The 17325-nt window shown below is 34.0% G+C and overlaps 2 protein-coding genes across 2 annotated transcripts in view; both read right to left on the bottom strand.

Moving 5' to 3' along the window:
• LOC141300379 (sodium channel protein type 2 subunit alpha-like) overlaps positions 1–8457 on the bottom strand; it is a 55558-nt gene extending 47101 nt beyond the window's left edge. The window contains exons 1-3 of the mRNA XM_073830652.1: positions 8388–8457; positions 6149–6439; positions 4209–4298 (exon numbers count right to left, since the gene is read on the bottom strand). Coding sequence (XP_073686753.1) covers positions 4209–4298; positions 6149–6439; positions 8388–8457 — 451 coding nt within the window. The remainder of the gene's footprint in view (positions 1–4208; positions 4299–6148; positions 6440–8387) is intronic.
• Positions 8458–10175: 1718 nt separating this feature from the next.
• Positions 10176–17325, bottom strand: part of LOC141300378 (sodium channel protein type 3 subunit alpha-like) — a 49575-nt gene continuing 42425 nt past the window's right edge. Inside the window, exons 10-12 of the mRNA XM_073830651.1 lie at positions 16053–16103; positions 12077–12168; positions 10176–10194 (exon numbers count right to left, since the gene is read on the bottom strand). Of these exons, the coding sequence (XP_073686752.1) occupies positions 10176–10194; positions 12077–12168; positions 16053–16103 (162 nt within the window). The remainder of the gene's footprint in view (positions 10195–12076; positions 12169–16052; positions 16104–17325) is intronic.

Below are 17325 nucleotides of genomic sequence, written 5' to 3'. Positions count from 1 at the left end.
GAACTCAAATATTTCTCAATATATTTTTTAGGAAAATTGATAGTTCTAAACCAAATCCTGCGATCAAGGCAAACATCTCAATATGAACTTAAATATTTGACTTGAGAATACTATGAAAACCAAAGCTTGCAATCAAATCAGATCTTAAAATGAACTCAAATATTTCTCAATAAATTTCTGAGAAGAAAAAAATAGTTTTAAACCAAAACCTGCAATCAAGGCAAACATCTCAAGATGAACTCAAATATTTCTCAAAGTTGAGAACGCTATGAAAACCAAAGTCTGAAATCAAAACAGATCTCAATATGAACTCAAATGTTTCTCAAAACATTTCTGAGAAGAAAAAAATAGTTTTAAACCAAAACCTGCAATCAAGTCAAACATCTCAAGATGAACTCAAATATTTCTCAATAAATTTTTGAGGAAAAATGATAGTTCTAAACCAAAACCTGCCAAAACCAAAATATCTTAATATGAACTCAAATATTTCTCAACACATTTCTGAGAAAAAAAAATAAAACTAGTTTTAAACCAAAACCTGCAATCAAGTCAAATATCTCAATGTGAACTCAAATATTTCTCAAAGTTGAGAACGCTGTGAAAACCAAAGCCTGAAATCAAATCAGATCTCAGTGTGAACTCAAATATTTCTTAACACATTTTTGGAACAAATTTGAGAACTCCATGGAAGCCAAAGCCTGTGATCAAATCAGATCTAAATATAAACTCAAATATTTCTCAATATATTTTTGAAGAAAAATTGATAGTTCTAAACCAAAACCTGCAATCAAGTCAAATATCTCAATGTGAACTCAAATATTTCTCAAAGTTGAGAACGCTATGAAAATTAAAGCCTGCAATCAAATTAGATCTTAATATGAACTAAAATATTTCTCAATATATTTGAGGAAAAATTGATAGTTCTAAACCAAATCCTGCGATCAAGGCAAACATCTCAATATGAACTTAAATATTTGAGTTGAGAATACTATGAAAACCAAAGCCTGAAATCAAATCAGATCTCAATTTGAACTCAAATATTTCTCAATAAATTTTTGAGGAAAAATGATAGTTCTAAACCAAAACCTGCCAAAACCAAATATCTTAATATGAACTCAAATATTTCTCAATACATTTCTGAGAAAAAAAAAAATTGTTTTAAACCAAAACCTGCAATCAAGTCAAATATCTCAATGTGAACTCAATATTTCTCAAAGTTGAGAACTCAATGAAAACTAAAGTCTGCAATTAAGTCAAATCTCAGTGTGAACTCAAATATTTCTCAACACATTTCATGGACAGATTTGGGAACTCTATGGAAACCAAAGCCTGTGATCAATATGAACTTAAATATTTCTCAGTAAATGTTTGAGACAAAGTTGAGAACTCTATGAAAACCTGCAATCAAATCAGATCTCCGTATGAAATATTTTTCAATGCATTTGAGACAAAATTGCAACTTCTAACTCATTTGAGAACTCACCAGGAAACAGATTTGTGTTTTGGGGTCACTAACTTGGGCCCTTCTCTTGTATTTTCAAAGAGCGCTGTTAGTTGTGATGTCAGACGCTGTTCCATTGATCAGGACATTTGTGTTTAGTGATTCCCAGGTAAAGATCTGGACTGTGACAGGTGACCCAAAATCCCACTGGAAGCTCAGGGCCAAAGATCAATGTGTTATTTTAGCTACTGTAAAATCAAAGCTTCCGGCTCAGAGTCCAGTGAACTCACACAGCGCTGGTCAATACTGGAGCTTCACACGGCCTCCACAAATGAGCTTCAGACGCTCAGACAGTTAGATAACATTATAGTAGAGCAAGTGATATTGAACAAAACCTATCAGTGAAACCCTGTTTTGTTAACATCTAAAATTGTAAAGACACTTCATTGCATTCAATATGAAATTAATAAATAAATACATAAAATCCAGTAAATTTAGGCAGACAGCAGTCAGAACACAAACTCAGCTAAATATCAGAATCTAAAACAAAAGCATTTGTTAAATGTCAACATTTGAAGTGAGTTGTATAATTCTATTTGGGTCACATAATCTGTTGTGACAGAAACAGCGTGAGAGCCTGATCCAGACAGATTCAGAGATTTTAGGAGGTTACCGTGTGTCATTTGGGTTGGATGCTGGTCATTAGGTCTAGTATTACTTTAATATTATTATTAAAATATTATTTTTGAATTTTTTGTCATTTTATGTGGTTTTGTCATTTAAATTACATATTTAAAAAATAGATTTATTTTTTTATTTGAAATTTTAGATAATTGTATTTTTTTTTATTTTCAGTTAATAATTTAAGTGTTTGAATATAAACTTTGGTTATTCATTTTTGCTTAGTTTTAAGTTTTTAATTTATTTCCAGCTTTATATTTTAGCTTGTATTAACAATAATAACCCTGCACCCTCAAGTCTCTATAAAATCCAATGCAAATCTGTTGTGACAGAAACAGCGTGAGAGCCTGATCCAGAGAGATTCAGAGATTTTAGGAGGTTACCGTGTGTAATTTGGGGTAGTTACTTTAATATTATTATTAAAATATTATTTTTGAATTTTTAGTAATTTTATGTGGTTTTGTCATTTAATTTATATATTTAAAAATATATATTTTTTTACTTTAAGTTTTAGATAATTTTTTTATTATTATTATTATTTTCAGTTAATAATTTAAGTGTTTGAATGTAAACTTTAGTTAATAGTTTTTGCTTTTTTTTTAGATTTATAATTTTTTCCCCATCTTTATATTTTAATTTTGATTAACAATAATAAACCTGCACCCCTCAATTCTCTATAAAATTCAATGCAAATCTGTTGTGACAGAAACAGCGTGAGAGCCTGATCCAGAGAGATTCAGAGATTTTAGGTTACAATTTGTCATTTAGAGTAGTTACCTTAATATTATTATTAAAATATTATTTTTGAATTTTTAGTAATTTTGTGTGGTTTTGTCATTTAATTTACATATTTAAAAATAGGTTTAAATTTTTTATAGCAAATGTTTGCTTAGTTTAGGTTTTGAATTTCTTTCTAGCTTTAGATTTAGTTTTCATCAACAACAATAACCCTGCACCCTCAAGTCTCTATAAAATTCAATGCAAATCTGTTGTGACAGAAACAGTGTGAGAGCCTGATCCAGAGAGATTCAGAGATTTTAGGAGGTTACCGTGTGTCATTTGGGGTAGGATACTGGTCATAAGGTCTAGTATTACTTTAATATTATTATTAAAATATAATATTAGAATTTTTAGTAATTTTATGTTTTTTTGTCATTAAATTTATATATTTTAAAAAAAGGTTTATTTTTTTATTTTAAGTTTTAGATCATTTTATTATTTTATTATTATTTCTTTTATTTTCAGTGTATTACTTCTCCAGAGAGATTCAAAGATTTTAGGAGGTTACAGTGTGTCATTTAGAGTAGTTACTTTAATATTATTATTAAAATATTATTAGAATTTTTAGTAATTTTATGTGGTTTTGTCATTTAATTTATATATTAAAAAAAAAACAAGTTTAAGATTTTTTTTTTTCAGTTAATAATTTAAGTGTTTGAATGTAAACTTAAGTAATTTTTTGTTTAGTTTTAGGTTTAAATTTTTTTTTCCAGCTTATTATTTTAATTCTCATTAACAAAAATAACCCTGCACCCTCAAGTCTCTATAAAATTCAATGGAAGTCTGTCTGATTTTTTTTTCAGTTTCAGTTTTATCATCGCTCACTAAAGTCCCAACCCATCTCTCCCCACCTCACCAGAGCTACAATAAAATGCTGTATGCTCATATTCTCCTAACACAATGAGGGTTGCCCTCTCTGCAGGAAAGCCAAGGACCCACAGAGGAATAAATCACAGCTCGGCCACCAGCGTGGCATTTCAATATGTGAGATGAGACGCTCTATCAGCTGGCCTTGAATCCACGGCACCATCCCGACACCAGGGGCTTTGCGTCCGGTTCAGAGGGGTTAAAAAAACAAGCGTGATGCATTTGATCCCGTTTCACGCTAGAAATGATGAGTCTTTTCCACCTGAGCCCGGCACATTTACCTAATTTGGTAAATTCTGATGTGACTTTTGGACCAATCCTGCTACTTCAATGCATTTTAAATTACATTTCTAAAACGTACTGTACATGTGACAGCAAACATGCTAACATTACATTCCCAGCACCTCAGGCATAAAATATTAAATTGTGTTCTCTGGACGCAGTTGAGCGTGGCATGTGCCGTCAGGTTTAAAGGGCAGAGGAGGCTGTGCTGGTTTGTTGTGGTTATGGTATGGCAGGTAGAGCTCACCTGAGGATGAGGAGGATGCATGAGGTGTGTGAGAGCAGCTGGGGGTGGAGCCACACACACACAAACACACACACACACACACACACACACACACACACACACACACACACACACACACACACACACACACACACACACACACACACACACACACACACACACACACACACACACACACCTTCCCATTACCTGCACTGACTCATCCTGCAATTATCCTGAAATAAACAGGTTATTTGAATTCATGGAATTATGACTCAAGCGTTTCTAGAAGAATCTGCTACATTTAGAGCTCAGACTGAAAAGGCTTTAAAGCTTTTATGTCTCATTATGGTGAAATATTTGACCTGAGGACCGGGGTAATGATTTTAAATTATTTTAAGTGGTAACGGACAGACGATATAGATGGATCGATAGAATGATAGATAGAACGATACACAGAAGGATGGATGGATGGACGGACGGACGAATGGATGAATAGATGGATGGACAGAAGAATGGATGGATGGACTAATGGATGAAAAGATGATGGACAGAAGGACGGACGGACGGAATGATAGACAGGATGGACAGATGGATGGATGGACGGACGGACGGACGGACGGATGAACATTGGACAGATGGATGGACAGAATGATAGACTGAACGATTCACGGATGGAAGGATGGATGGACAGAAGGATGGATGGACGGACAAATGGATGGATGAACAGAAGGATGGATGGATGGATGGATAGATGGATGGATGGACAGAATGATATACGGAACAATTCACGAATGGATGATGGATGGATGAACGGATGAATGGACAATGGACAGATGGATGGATGGACAGAATGATAGACAGAACGATTCACAGATGGAAGGATGGATGGACAGAAGGATGGATGGACGGACAAATGGATGGATGGACGGACGGATGGACAGAATGATAGAACAATTCACGAATGATGGATGGATGGATGAATGGATGGATGGATGGACAATGGACAGATGGATGGATGGACAGAATGATAGACAGAACAATTCACGGATGGATGGATGATGGACAATTCTTTGGATGGATAGACAGGATGATAGACAGAACAACACACAGAAGGATGGATGGACAAAATTATGGACAATTATGGATGGATGGATAGAATGATAGACAGAACGGTAGAATTATAGATGGATAAATGGATGGACGGACGGACGGACGGACAGACGGATGGATAGATAGAACGATAGATGGAAGGACAGGATGACGGAATTATGGATGTACAGAATGATAGACAGAACAATATAATTATAGATGGATTATAGATGGATGGATGGATGGATGGATGTACAGAACTATGGACAGAATGATGGATGGATGATGGACAGAACGATGCATGGACAGATAGACAGAACAATACATAGAATCAAGGATGGATGGATAGAATGATAGACAAAATGAAAAACATAAGTATGGATGGACAGACAGAACAAAAGAATGATGGATTGATGGGTAGATGAATGGACAGAATGATAGACCGAATGATGAATGGATGGATAGAAAGAAGGATGGATAAATGGATAGATAGAATGATACTCAAAGGATAGATCAATAGATGGAATGATTGATGGATGGATAGACAGAACAATGCATATATACACATATATATATATATATATATATATATATATATATATATAAAGTAGCAGATACATTCTGCACACACAGGCAATAATAAAACAGATGAGCATTGCAGAACTGACTCCTCTATCATTACTGTAAGATAATTTCTCTCTCTCTCACTTCATTTTTTCACTCTTCTAATTTAGTCTTCATGAAGACCTCCCCTTTAATTAGGATCACCAATTATTTACATTCATTAGTGTAAAACACAGCGGTGCGGCTCTGGAACCCTGAAGTGGCCCTCAAGAACACGTTCCTCTCGCCCCTCAGCTGTCCGTAGGAAGCTGCATCTGAGCCCATTATACTCGAGGGCGGAGCCTCGTGATTGATGCTCATCCGGTTTATCTGGAGCTCCATACAGTCAGAGCAATAACACTCTTCAGGGCCACTCGAGGCCTCGCTAATGAAATAATGCACTCCAGAAAACATTAAGAGCCCATGAAAGCTAATGACGCCATTGAGTTTCAACACAGGAGGAGCTTCTGATAAAATACCAGCACAGCAAAATCCACCAGATAAATGACATTTTCTGGGAGTTGCTAAGAAAACTCCACTGCTAAGATTGCTCAAATGCAGGGTTAATAACCTCTAGCATTACTGTAAGTTTTGAAGTTGAGTGTGTGTGCGTCATCCTACAGCATTAGTTTTTCAAACAAGACCATACATCTTAGAAACCTTCTAGCAACCTTTTAGCAACCACACAGAACACCTTCGGTAACATCCTAACAACCACTCAGGACACCCTAACAACCACCTACTGAATAAGGCCTTAGCAGCCCTTCTAGTAATCATTCAGAACACCTTAGCAACCTCCTAGCAACGATCAAGAAAATCCTAGCAACCACCTACTGAAGAAACCTCTTAGAAACTGCTCACAACACCTTAGACACCTTAGCAACCACATTGAACACTCTATCAACCACCTGCTGTAGAAACCTCCCAGAACACCTTAGGAACCTCCTAGAAACCACTCACTACACCTTAGAAACCCCCTATCAACCCCTCAGAACATTCTAGCAATCTCATAGCAGCTACCTAGAACACCCCATCAACCACCTACTGTAGAAACCTGCCAGAACACCATAGGAACCTCCTAGAAACCACTCACTACACCTTAGAAACCCCCTAGCAACCACTCAGAGCACCTTAGTTACCCCCTATAAAGCACTCAGAGCATCCCAGCAGTCTTTTAGCAACCACCTAAAACAGTCTATCAACCATCTACAGTAGAAGCCACCCAGAACACCTTGGGAACCTCCTAGCAACCACTCAGTACACCTAAGCAACCCCCTATCAACCACTCAGAACATTCTAGCAATCTCATAGCAGCTACCTAGAACACCCTATCAACCACCTACTGTAGAAACCTGCCAAAACACCTTAGGAACCTCCTAGAAACCACTCACTACACCTTAGAGACCCCCTAACAACCACTCAGAGCACCTTAGTAACCCCCTACGAAGCACTCAGAACATCCCAGCAGTCTTTTAGCAACCACCTAAAACAGCCTATCAACCACCTACTGTAGAAGCCTCCCAGAACACCTTGGGAACCACCAACAAACCACTCACAACACCTTAGAAACCTCCTAGCAACCACTCAGTATACCTTAGCAACCCCCCATCAACCACCCAGAACATCCTAGCAACCTCTTAGCAACCAAATAGATCACTCTATTAACCGCCTACTGTAGAAACCTGCCAGAACACCTTAGGAACCTCCTAGAAACCACTCACTACACCTTAGAAACCTCCTAGCAATAACTTAGTACACCTTAGCATCCCCCTATCAACCACTCAGAACATCCAAGCAACCACCTAGAACACCACATCAACCAACTACTGTAGAAACCTCCCAGAACACTTTAAGAACCTCCTAGAAACCTTTATAGCAATCACCCAGTAACCTTAGCAACCCCCTATTAACCACCCAGAACATCCAAGCAATCTCTTAGCAACCAACTAAAACACATACTGTGGAAACCTCCCAGAACATTTTAGGAACCTCCTGGAAACCACTCACAACACCTTATAAACCTACTAGCAGCCACTCAGTACACCTTAGAAATAAAATAAAAAAACCTAAACAAACACTTGAGATTAGGTGAATAAATCAAGATCAGCTGTATTTTATTTTTAATAAACCAAATTCATTGAATAATCACAAACAGTCAGCAGAAATATTTCTGTGATTCTATATAATGTCAGCATGATATATGACTGTGGTCACAAGGCAGATCCTGTGTGTGTTTTAGATGAAGTCTAAGCTGAATGTCCTCATTCCCTCAGGACAGTGTTTCCACGTTACGCTTCATTAGTTGGGAAGGTGACGGCGTCTAAGCGAGGATTATTAGCTGGGTTTTTCTCGCCGCTACACCTGCCTACTTACACTCACTTAAAATACACACAGAGCGCGCCACTCGTCATGTACGTGTTTCCATGTAACGCAGATGATCCGTGAGCTCGTCCTGCAGGTATCTGAGGTGCTGCGTGTCTCGCATGCCTCGACGAGCGACACAAAAGCGCTCCCACGCTGACCCAACACACCGACCACAGGCTAAAAATACAGCATTACCTCAGACAGCTGAGCAGCATTATCATACGCTACCTTTGACGAAACAACAGGTGGCAAATGTGTCCATCAGTCAAAGCATGGCAGACAGAAAAAGCTGAAACATACTCCACACAACACACAAACCTGAATTATATCACATGCCTAATGTGTTAAAGCTTTCATTCAGCAAGGATGCATTAAATTGATCAAAAGTATCGTTACTCTATTTCAAATGAATGCTGTTCTTCTAAAATTTATATACATCTGTGACTCCTGAAAAATAAAATGCATCATGGTTTCCATGAAAATATTGTGCAACACAACTGTTTTCAGCATTGATAATAATCAGAAATTAGCAAATGATTTCTGAAGAATCACGTGACTCTCAAGACTGGAGTAATGATGAGGAAAATTCAGCTTTGATTACAGCAATAAATTCAATTTGACAGTTTATCCACTTAGAAAACAGATATTTTAAATTGTAATAATATATTACATTTTTTACTTTTTAAATTTAGAAAAGTATCTAAATAATCCACCAACAAGTAGAAAAAAATCAAAATAGACAAAATATTTTGTCTCGACTCACATTCCCCAAAGATTTCCTCCCAGTTGTCCGTCTAGTCGTTGGAATCGATTAACCCTGATCTACAGTAACAGATGTTCAGCAGGGGTCACAGTGATCCCATATGACCTTTGACCCTTCAGACACTTGCTGTTTGTCTAAGTGATCAGCTGTGCTTTTGGCAGATGTAACGGCAGCCATAAAAATCAAAGCAAAGCAAAGATTCCTTTATCCAAGTTCTTTCTATCCCAGATTTCATTTGTGAGTGAGTGTGAAACAGCACCTAGATTTTCACCAAACAAAATTGTTTATTATTAACCATAAACAAAGCCAGTTTACTATAACAACATTCTCTCTTTTCCTTCTGCTCTGCATTTTTCTTCAGAAAAAGTTTGGACAAAAGCGTCTATATTCATTAGCATAATTATTCATACAATTAACAAAAACTATATAAGAGAGTCACTTTATGAACATTTTAATATTTCATTTGATAAAAACTATTCTCATATCACATACACACAAAAATGCCAAGGTCTTTGCTACCGTCCGTCAACATACAAGTCCAGTTTAACTTGAAGAAATGATGACAGAAATATATTATCAATGCACAGGAGAATATACTTCTTAGACTACTACTACTACTACTACTACTATTAAAAAGTTATTTTTAAGCAGTATCAAACAATTTTTCATCCATCCATTAATTTAAACAGTAAACTTTTCAAAAACAAAAATGAAAGGAATTGTTACATTTTCATTTGATTTGATTTTAAGATTGTTACTTTTATAAACTGGTTTGATTACCACTGTTTTTGGTAGCAAATAACAATGTTTTTATACTCTATGTACCTTTAAAAGAAAAATGAAACACTGTGATTATATATAAAGGAGCAGTTATGCTAAGAAAAAATACTGTGAGTAACATTTTTGGTCATAAAGCCCAGCAGTTACATCTCTGAATAAAAATGTTGTCCATTTACATTAAATTAATAAATGTATATGTAAACATGTTACTCTTCCATCTGTAATAATGATATAATATTTCCAAACAATAAAGCAAAATGCCCGATCCAGAATCCCATTTTACACCCGTGAGATGTTTAACTGTCGGCAGCCAAACTGTGGAATTAACCAGAAGCATTCAGGAGAATCCACACACGCTCACACACACACACACACACACACACACACACACACACACACACACACACACACACACACACACACACACACACACACACACACACACACACACACACACAGAAGAGAGATGAAACCCAAGATCCTGTTGGACACACTATCTGGAGGTGACAATCATAGGTGGCTCATGCGATCAGCCGGTGAACAAGCGTTTTCTCCCTAAAAGGGCAGGATGATGCTGACAGACGCTCACAACAAACGCTGGACACTGAGACAGATGGAAAGTAAACTCTCAGATATAATGTTTCTCAAACACTCACTGAGCTTCGGACTAAAGAATGACATAAGATTAAAGAGACGTGCGGGAGCCGTTACCATCAGGACTACATTTCAGAGTCAAGGGTGCGAGCAGAAAGAGTCTTGAAGAAACGAGAACAACAAATGGATAAATGTGACCCTGGACCACAAAACCAAATCATAGGGTCATTTTTTAAAAATTAGGATTTATATCTGAAATAAATAAGCTTTCCGTTGATGTATGGTTTCTGATGTATGGAATCTGAGGGTGCAAAAAAATCTAAATATTGAGAAAATCTCCTTTAAAGTTGTCCAAATGAAGTTCTTAGCAATGCATATTACTAATCAAAAATGATTAGTTTTGATACATTTATGGTAGGAAATTTGCTAAATATCTTTATCGAACATGATCTTTTCTTTATATACTACTGATTTTTGGCATAAAAGAAAAATCTATAATTTTGACCCAAACAATGTTCAGGGTTTTATGTTGCTTCTTGTGCTGGAATGTCTGAAAAGAGGCCAGAGTTAACCAAAACTAAATAGTAAAACATTTTGATTATGTGAAATAAAATAAATGCTAACTGAAACAAAGTGAAATATAAAAAAACTAAAACTTATTCCATTTCCATGCAGTTCTTCTTGATGCACTTAAGTAAAACAAAAACTGAATAAAAAAAATAAAATAAATCAATAAATCAATAAATAAATAAAAAATCTAAAACTGAAATAAAAATGTATTTAAAAAAAAAAATATATATATATAATGTTATCTCAGCGATACTAAAATAGCACTAAAATAAGCATCAACTTTTTTGAAAAAACATCTCTTCTGCTTACTTAGGCTGCTTTTATTTGATCAAAAATACAGTAAACTTCTGAAATATTATTACTATTTAAAAAGCTGTTTTCTATGTGAATGCATGTTAAAACATAATTTATTCCTGTGATGCGCAGCTGAATTTTCAGCATCATTACACCAGTCTTCAGCATCCCATGATCCTTTACAAATCATTCTAATATGCTGATTTGTTTCTCAAGAAAGTTCAAAACTTTTGAAACCATAATACATTTTAATTTTCAGGATTCACAGATGAATAAAAAAAATTCAAAAGACCAGTCTTTTCTAACAATGCAAATGCCTTCACCATCACTTTTGCTCAATTTAATGTGTCCTTGATGAATAAAAGCATTCATTTCTTTCGAAAGCAACTGTATACTCTGTCCATCAGTCAGCAGCTCGGCGGGTTTTGGATCAGAGTTATGGATTTGTCATCGCAACCCTGAGCAGCTCCAGATCTGATAACATCAATTTCAGCTCTCCAGTTACCCGGCCGCGCTTTGAATAATTCTGATTATCCACACAGGTGCATCGATCCCAGCGTGTCCATATCCATCTGGAGTGATGACGGACTGCAAACACACACACACACACACACACACACACACACACACACACACACACACACACACACACACACGCTAAGAATAGGTCGCCCCGATCTGTTCACCTGAGCTTTTACAAAGCAACCCAACATCAGCGGCTTCCTCAGCTAGATCTCACCTGCGCATCTCAACCCAATGACCTACAAACACAAACAGCAGCATGCTCACTTCGTCCGGCTGTAATTGCCACAGGAATCTGACCAATGCCACCTGTTATTCACATCAAATGCAGGTTTAATGATGTAAATGCTTGAATAATTCCGGGTGAATAAACATTTAACGCACTACAGGTGCAGTTCAGCCGTGTTTGATCTTTCGGCTGTTTATTGACTTACAAATGAAGATTTATGAGGGTTTTAGTGGCTTTCTCACATTACAGCAGCTTAGACTGAAGGTATGGTGGCATTTCAAAACCCTGAGCAAACATATGCAACAGGCATGCTATAAACCAGCGTGTTTTAATAGCTTTTAAAACATCGTAAAGACATGTCCAGGTCATATTTCAGGGCAAACTTAAAGAAAGGAATTATGTTTTGCATTAAAAAAAAAAAATAATAATAATATTTTGGTATTATTTGCATGAAATTGAATTTTTATTAAAGCATAATTTATTTTAATAAAAACTACTATGTATGCTAATTAAATAAAATAAAATGATAAAAAGGGTTCGGTTATAAAAGTTCATTATTAAAATTATACAAAATTTTAAAATTTCACCCAAAAAAAAAAAATTATATATATATGTTGGAATTAAATTAATTATAAGGTAAAAATTGATGTTTTGCATTAAGAAAATAGAGCCTTTTTTATTAATTTGACACAACAATTGACTACAATAAAAATGTATTAATTACTTGCACTTTCTTTGTAATTAATTGTGGAATTTACTTGCAAATTCTGAAAAAAAAAATCTACACAAGATTTTTTTTCAGTGCACAACTAAAAAAAAAAAAAAGAAAGAAATCAAGGAAAATAAAATAAAGATTTTTCAAAAGTTGTACATAATTTGAGTGTATTTAAAAAAAACACAAATATAGCATAGCAAGAGTCAATTTCTATTTTGAATCATTTTTATCAATATTTGTTGGAGTTAAATTAATTATAAGGTAAAAACTGTTTTTTTTTATTATTTTGACACTATCTACAATGAAGTTAAATGCATTTCTTGCGCTTTCTTTGTAATAAATTGTGGAATTTACATGCAATTTCTGATTTTTTTTTTTTTATTATACACCAGATTTTTTTCAGTGCACTAAATAAAATAAAATAAAATAAATAGGGCTGGGACACGATTAATCGCGATTAATCGTGTCCCAGCCCTAAAAATAAAATAAAATAAAATAAAATAAAATAAAATAAAATAAAATAAAATAAAATAAAATAAAATAAAATAAAATAAAAAGTTTAGTTATAACATTTTACAAAATAAGATAATGCGATACTTTTTGGAAATATATTAAAATAATTGCAAAGTAAGAACTGATGTTTTGCATAAAGAAAACATTTTTTTATTATTATTTTGACATCGTCTACATTAAAAAATTTCACCCAAAATTCCCATTATAAAATTTTTCATTCTGAAATATTACATTATAGATTATTAAAAATCATCTTGTCTAGATGCATTAAAATCAGGATAAATCAATTCAAAGCACTGCACTATTATTAGATTATTATTAAGTTGTGTACTGTGTATGTATACACTGTAAAAAAATATGTTGGAGTATGTTTTAGTTTACAAGAAAATACTATTTCAGTCTATTTCAAAATTTCACACTTAATCCAAAAGCATTGCTTTCAGTTTTTTTTTGTAATTAATCGTAAAATTTATAATCACAATTTATAAATGAAAAATCCCTCAACGCAAGATTTTTTTCCAGTGCACCAGTAAAATAAAATAATAAAATAATGATAAATAAAATAAAATGCAACAAAATAAATAATAATAAATAATAAATAAAATGTAATTAAATTAAAAAAGAAAGTCAAATAAAATAAATTAGTAGTCCTGAGATGCTAAAACAAATAAAGGAGGTATAGCAAAAAATGCCTGACATGAGAGACAAGACAGATGGAAAAATTTCAAAACTATAATAATGTATTCTGCATTTCTCTTGTCTGTATGTTTGCATGGACTATTTTATACCAAGTGTGCCATAATGCATTCTAGGATGGTTATTTCTGCAAAAAAAAAAAAGACAGAACACCTTAAAATACAGACGTTTGATACCTTAAAATACCACCTAGGTAGGTGTCTCACTATATTTGGATGTCAGATTGAAAACTCCACATGCATCCTGAAAACAGAGGCCCGGCGTAAACAAATCAACCACCGGATTGTTTGCAATTCAAAAGCATCGTGTGCACATTAAATTACCCAACATACTATGCGTGGTCACGCCCTCTGGCCCTTGTAAATTCTTCCACAGTCTCTAAGTGACTAGTCACAATGATCTAAAAATATCAATGGTGTAACAAAGGTACAACTATTTGACCTTTAAGTGCCGTATGCAAATGAAATCATGCAGGAAAGATCGGGTCGCAGCATTCGAGCGACGCCACGCATCCGCAGCCTTTCTGAAATGCTCGTCAGCGCCGGAGAGATGATTCTTTCCGATCGGCGGCGGCACAATCATCAGCGAGGATGGAAAAGCCCTCGTACAGTCTCCATTCCCCAGCCTCACATTTGCATGTGTTAATCGCTCTGGTGAAACCGTGTGCATTCACTTCCATCTGCATCAAATCCTCGCTTATGTAATGTCAATATCGCTGAAACAGGCCCAGATGCAATCTCAACACTTATTTTACAGTAGTGCACACCGTCTAGATGGAGAAATCTCAGAGGGTTTACACTTGCAACCGAGCTCAGGGTTGATACTCACATTTTCTTAAGGAAAATCTGGATTTAAACAGAAATAAAAATCTAAAGTTTAGGTGGTTTTAATAATGCTGTTCATCAAGGATGCATTAAATTGATCAAAAAATGACGGTAAATATTATTATTAAATATTACAGATTTATATTCAGTGCACAAGTAAAATAAAATAAATTAAAAAATATAAATAAATGTAAAAAAATAATAATAGGGAATTAGTTGTCATTAAACTAATCAAAAAAGACAGTAAAGACATGTAAAAAAAAAAAAAAAAAAAAATCTACACCAGATTTATTTTCAGTGCACCAGTAATATAAAATAAAATGAAAAATAATAAATAGTAAACAAGAAAATATATAAAAATAAAATAAAAATACTGCTATTCATCAAGGATGCGTTAAATTGATCAAAACTTACAGTAAAGAAATGTATAATGTTACAAAATACTTCTGTTTTAAATAAATGCTGTTCTTTTGAACTTTTTATTCATCTTTAAATCCTCAAAAATAAAATGGAACATTATTTTTTTTAATATTTTTTCTAAATAAATAAATAAAAAATAAAATAAAAAATAGGGAATTAGTTGTCAATAAACTGATAAAAAGACAGTAAAGACAAGAAAAAAAAAATGTACACCAGATTTATTTTCCGTTCACCAGTAATATAAAATAAACTGACAAAAAATAAATAACACAATATAACACAAAAGTAAACCAAAATAATAAAATAAAATCCTCAAAAATAAATTAGAACATTATTTTTTAAAATATTATTAATTTATATTATTAGTTTGGGGTTTTTAAATACTGTTATTTATCAAGGATGCATTTTTTATCAAAATGTAACTGTAAAAATGTAAATGTAAATCCTGAAAAATAAAATGGAACAAAAAAAAAAACTGTTTTCAACATTGTTTATACTAAAAATGTTTCTTGAGCAGCAAATCAGCTGCCAAAGTAATGATGCTGAAAATTCAGCTTTGAGCACAAGAATAAATTACATCTTACAATATATTAACAAAGAAAACAGCTATTTTAAATTATGATAATATATCACATTTTTGCAGTATTTTTAATCAATTTAATGTTGCCTAAAATTATAGACCTCAAGCTTTTGAATGCTGGAAACCTGTTCGGAGACAGTCATTATTTTTGCAATTCCATTCAGTGCCACTAGTGGCGCTAAAATCACACATTTCTGCTTCAAAACGCATCCATACTGGAAACACAAACACTACAGGTTCAATCTCACATTTGGGGCTTCGCAGGACCTACAGAGTTATTGAGATCAATTACCCATGAGCCATAAAGACATTTAAAATGTTAAAAAACATTTCTATTTTAAATACATGCTGTTCTTTTGAACGTTCTATTCTATCTATAAATCCTGAAAAATAAAATGGAACAGTTTCCACACAAAAAATACTATTTTCAACATTGTTTATAATAAAAATGATTCTTAAGTAGCAAATCAACATATCAGAATGATTTCTGAAGGATCATGTGACACTGAAGAGCAAAAGTAATGATGCTGAAAATTCAGCTTTGAGCACAAAAATAAATTACATCTTACAATATATTCACAAAGAAAACAGCTATTTTAAATTCTAAAAATATATCATATTTTTAAAATAAATTTAATGCTGGCTGTAATTACCAACCCCAAACTTTATCATAAAAATATTTCTTGAGCAGCAAATCAGCATATTAAAATGATTTCTGAAGGATCATGTGACACTACAGACTGGAGTTATGATGCTGAAAATTCTGCTTTGATCACAAGAATAAATTAAATCTTACAAAATATTCACAAAGTAAACAGCTATTTTAAATTCTAAAAATATATCACATTTTTACAGTTTTTTTAATAAATTTAATGCCACCTAAAATTACAGACCTCAAGCTTTTGAATGCTGGAAACCTGTTCGGAGACAGTTGTTATTTTTGCAATTCCATTCGGTGCCACTAGTGGCGCTAAAATCACATCCATACTGGAAACACAAACGCTAGAGCTTCAATCACACATTTGGGGCTTCACAAGACCCAAGCTATTGAGATCAATTACCTATGAGCCACTGAGCCAAACGATTCACCCCAGACGCTCCAGGGGCAATTAGTGCACATGAAGACTTTGATTAAAAACCGTCCACTAAATAACAAATGTATCACAGGTCCTTCAAATAAAAGCATGCATGGCATAATGACCCATTAATTAACATTGATATGCATCCAAATCAAAAGAAATTATTTGAATTACTTTAGCAATTTAGGTTTTTCGGATCATTTTAATCAGTTTCAAACAGAGTTCATGATGTTAACGGTCTGAGTTCATCAGAGACGCTGTAAATATGACCCTCAGCAATAATAACGCAGGTTTTAGCGGCGGTGCTTTATGAAACACGTCTGACACGAGCGTTGAGAGACATTTCAAACAACAGCCAATATAAACAAACCCACCAGCACACTTTTCCTAGCGCTCATGATCTGCTCGTT

Source organism: Garra rufa, chromosome 24 (assembly GCF_049309525.1).
Source record: "Garra rufa chromosome 24, GarRuf1.0, whole genome shotgun sequence".
Lineage (NCBI taxonomy): Eukaryota > Metazoa > Chordata > Actinopteri > Cypriniformes > Cyprinidae > Garra > Garra rufa.
Note: the sequence above shows the minus strand (reverse complement) of the source record. Positions and strands in the feature narration are given on the sequence as shown.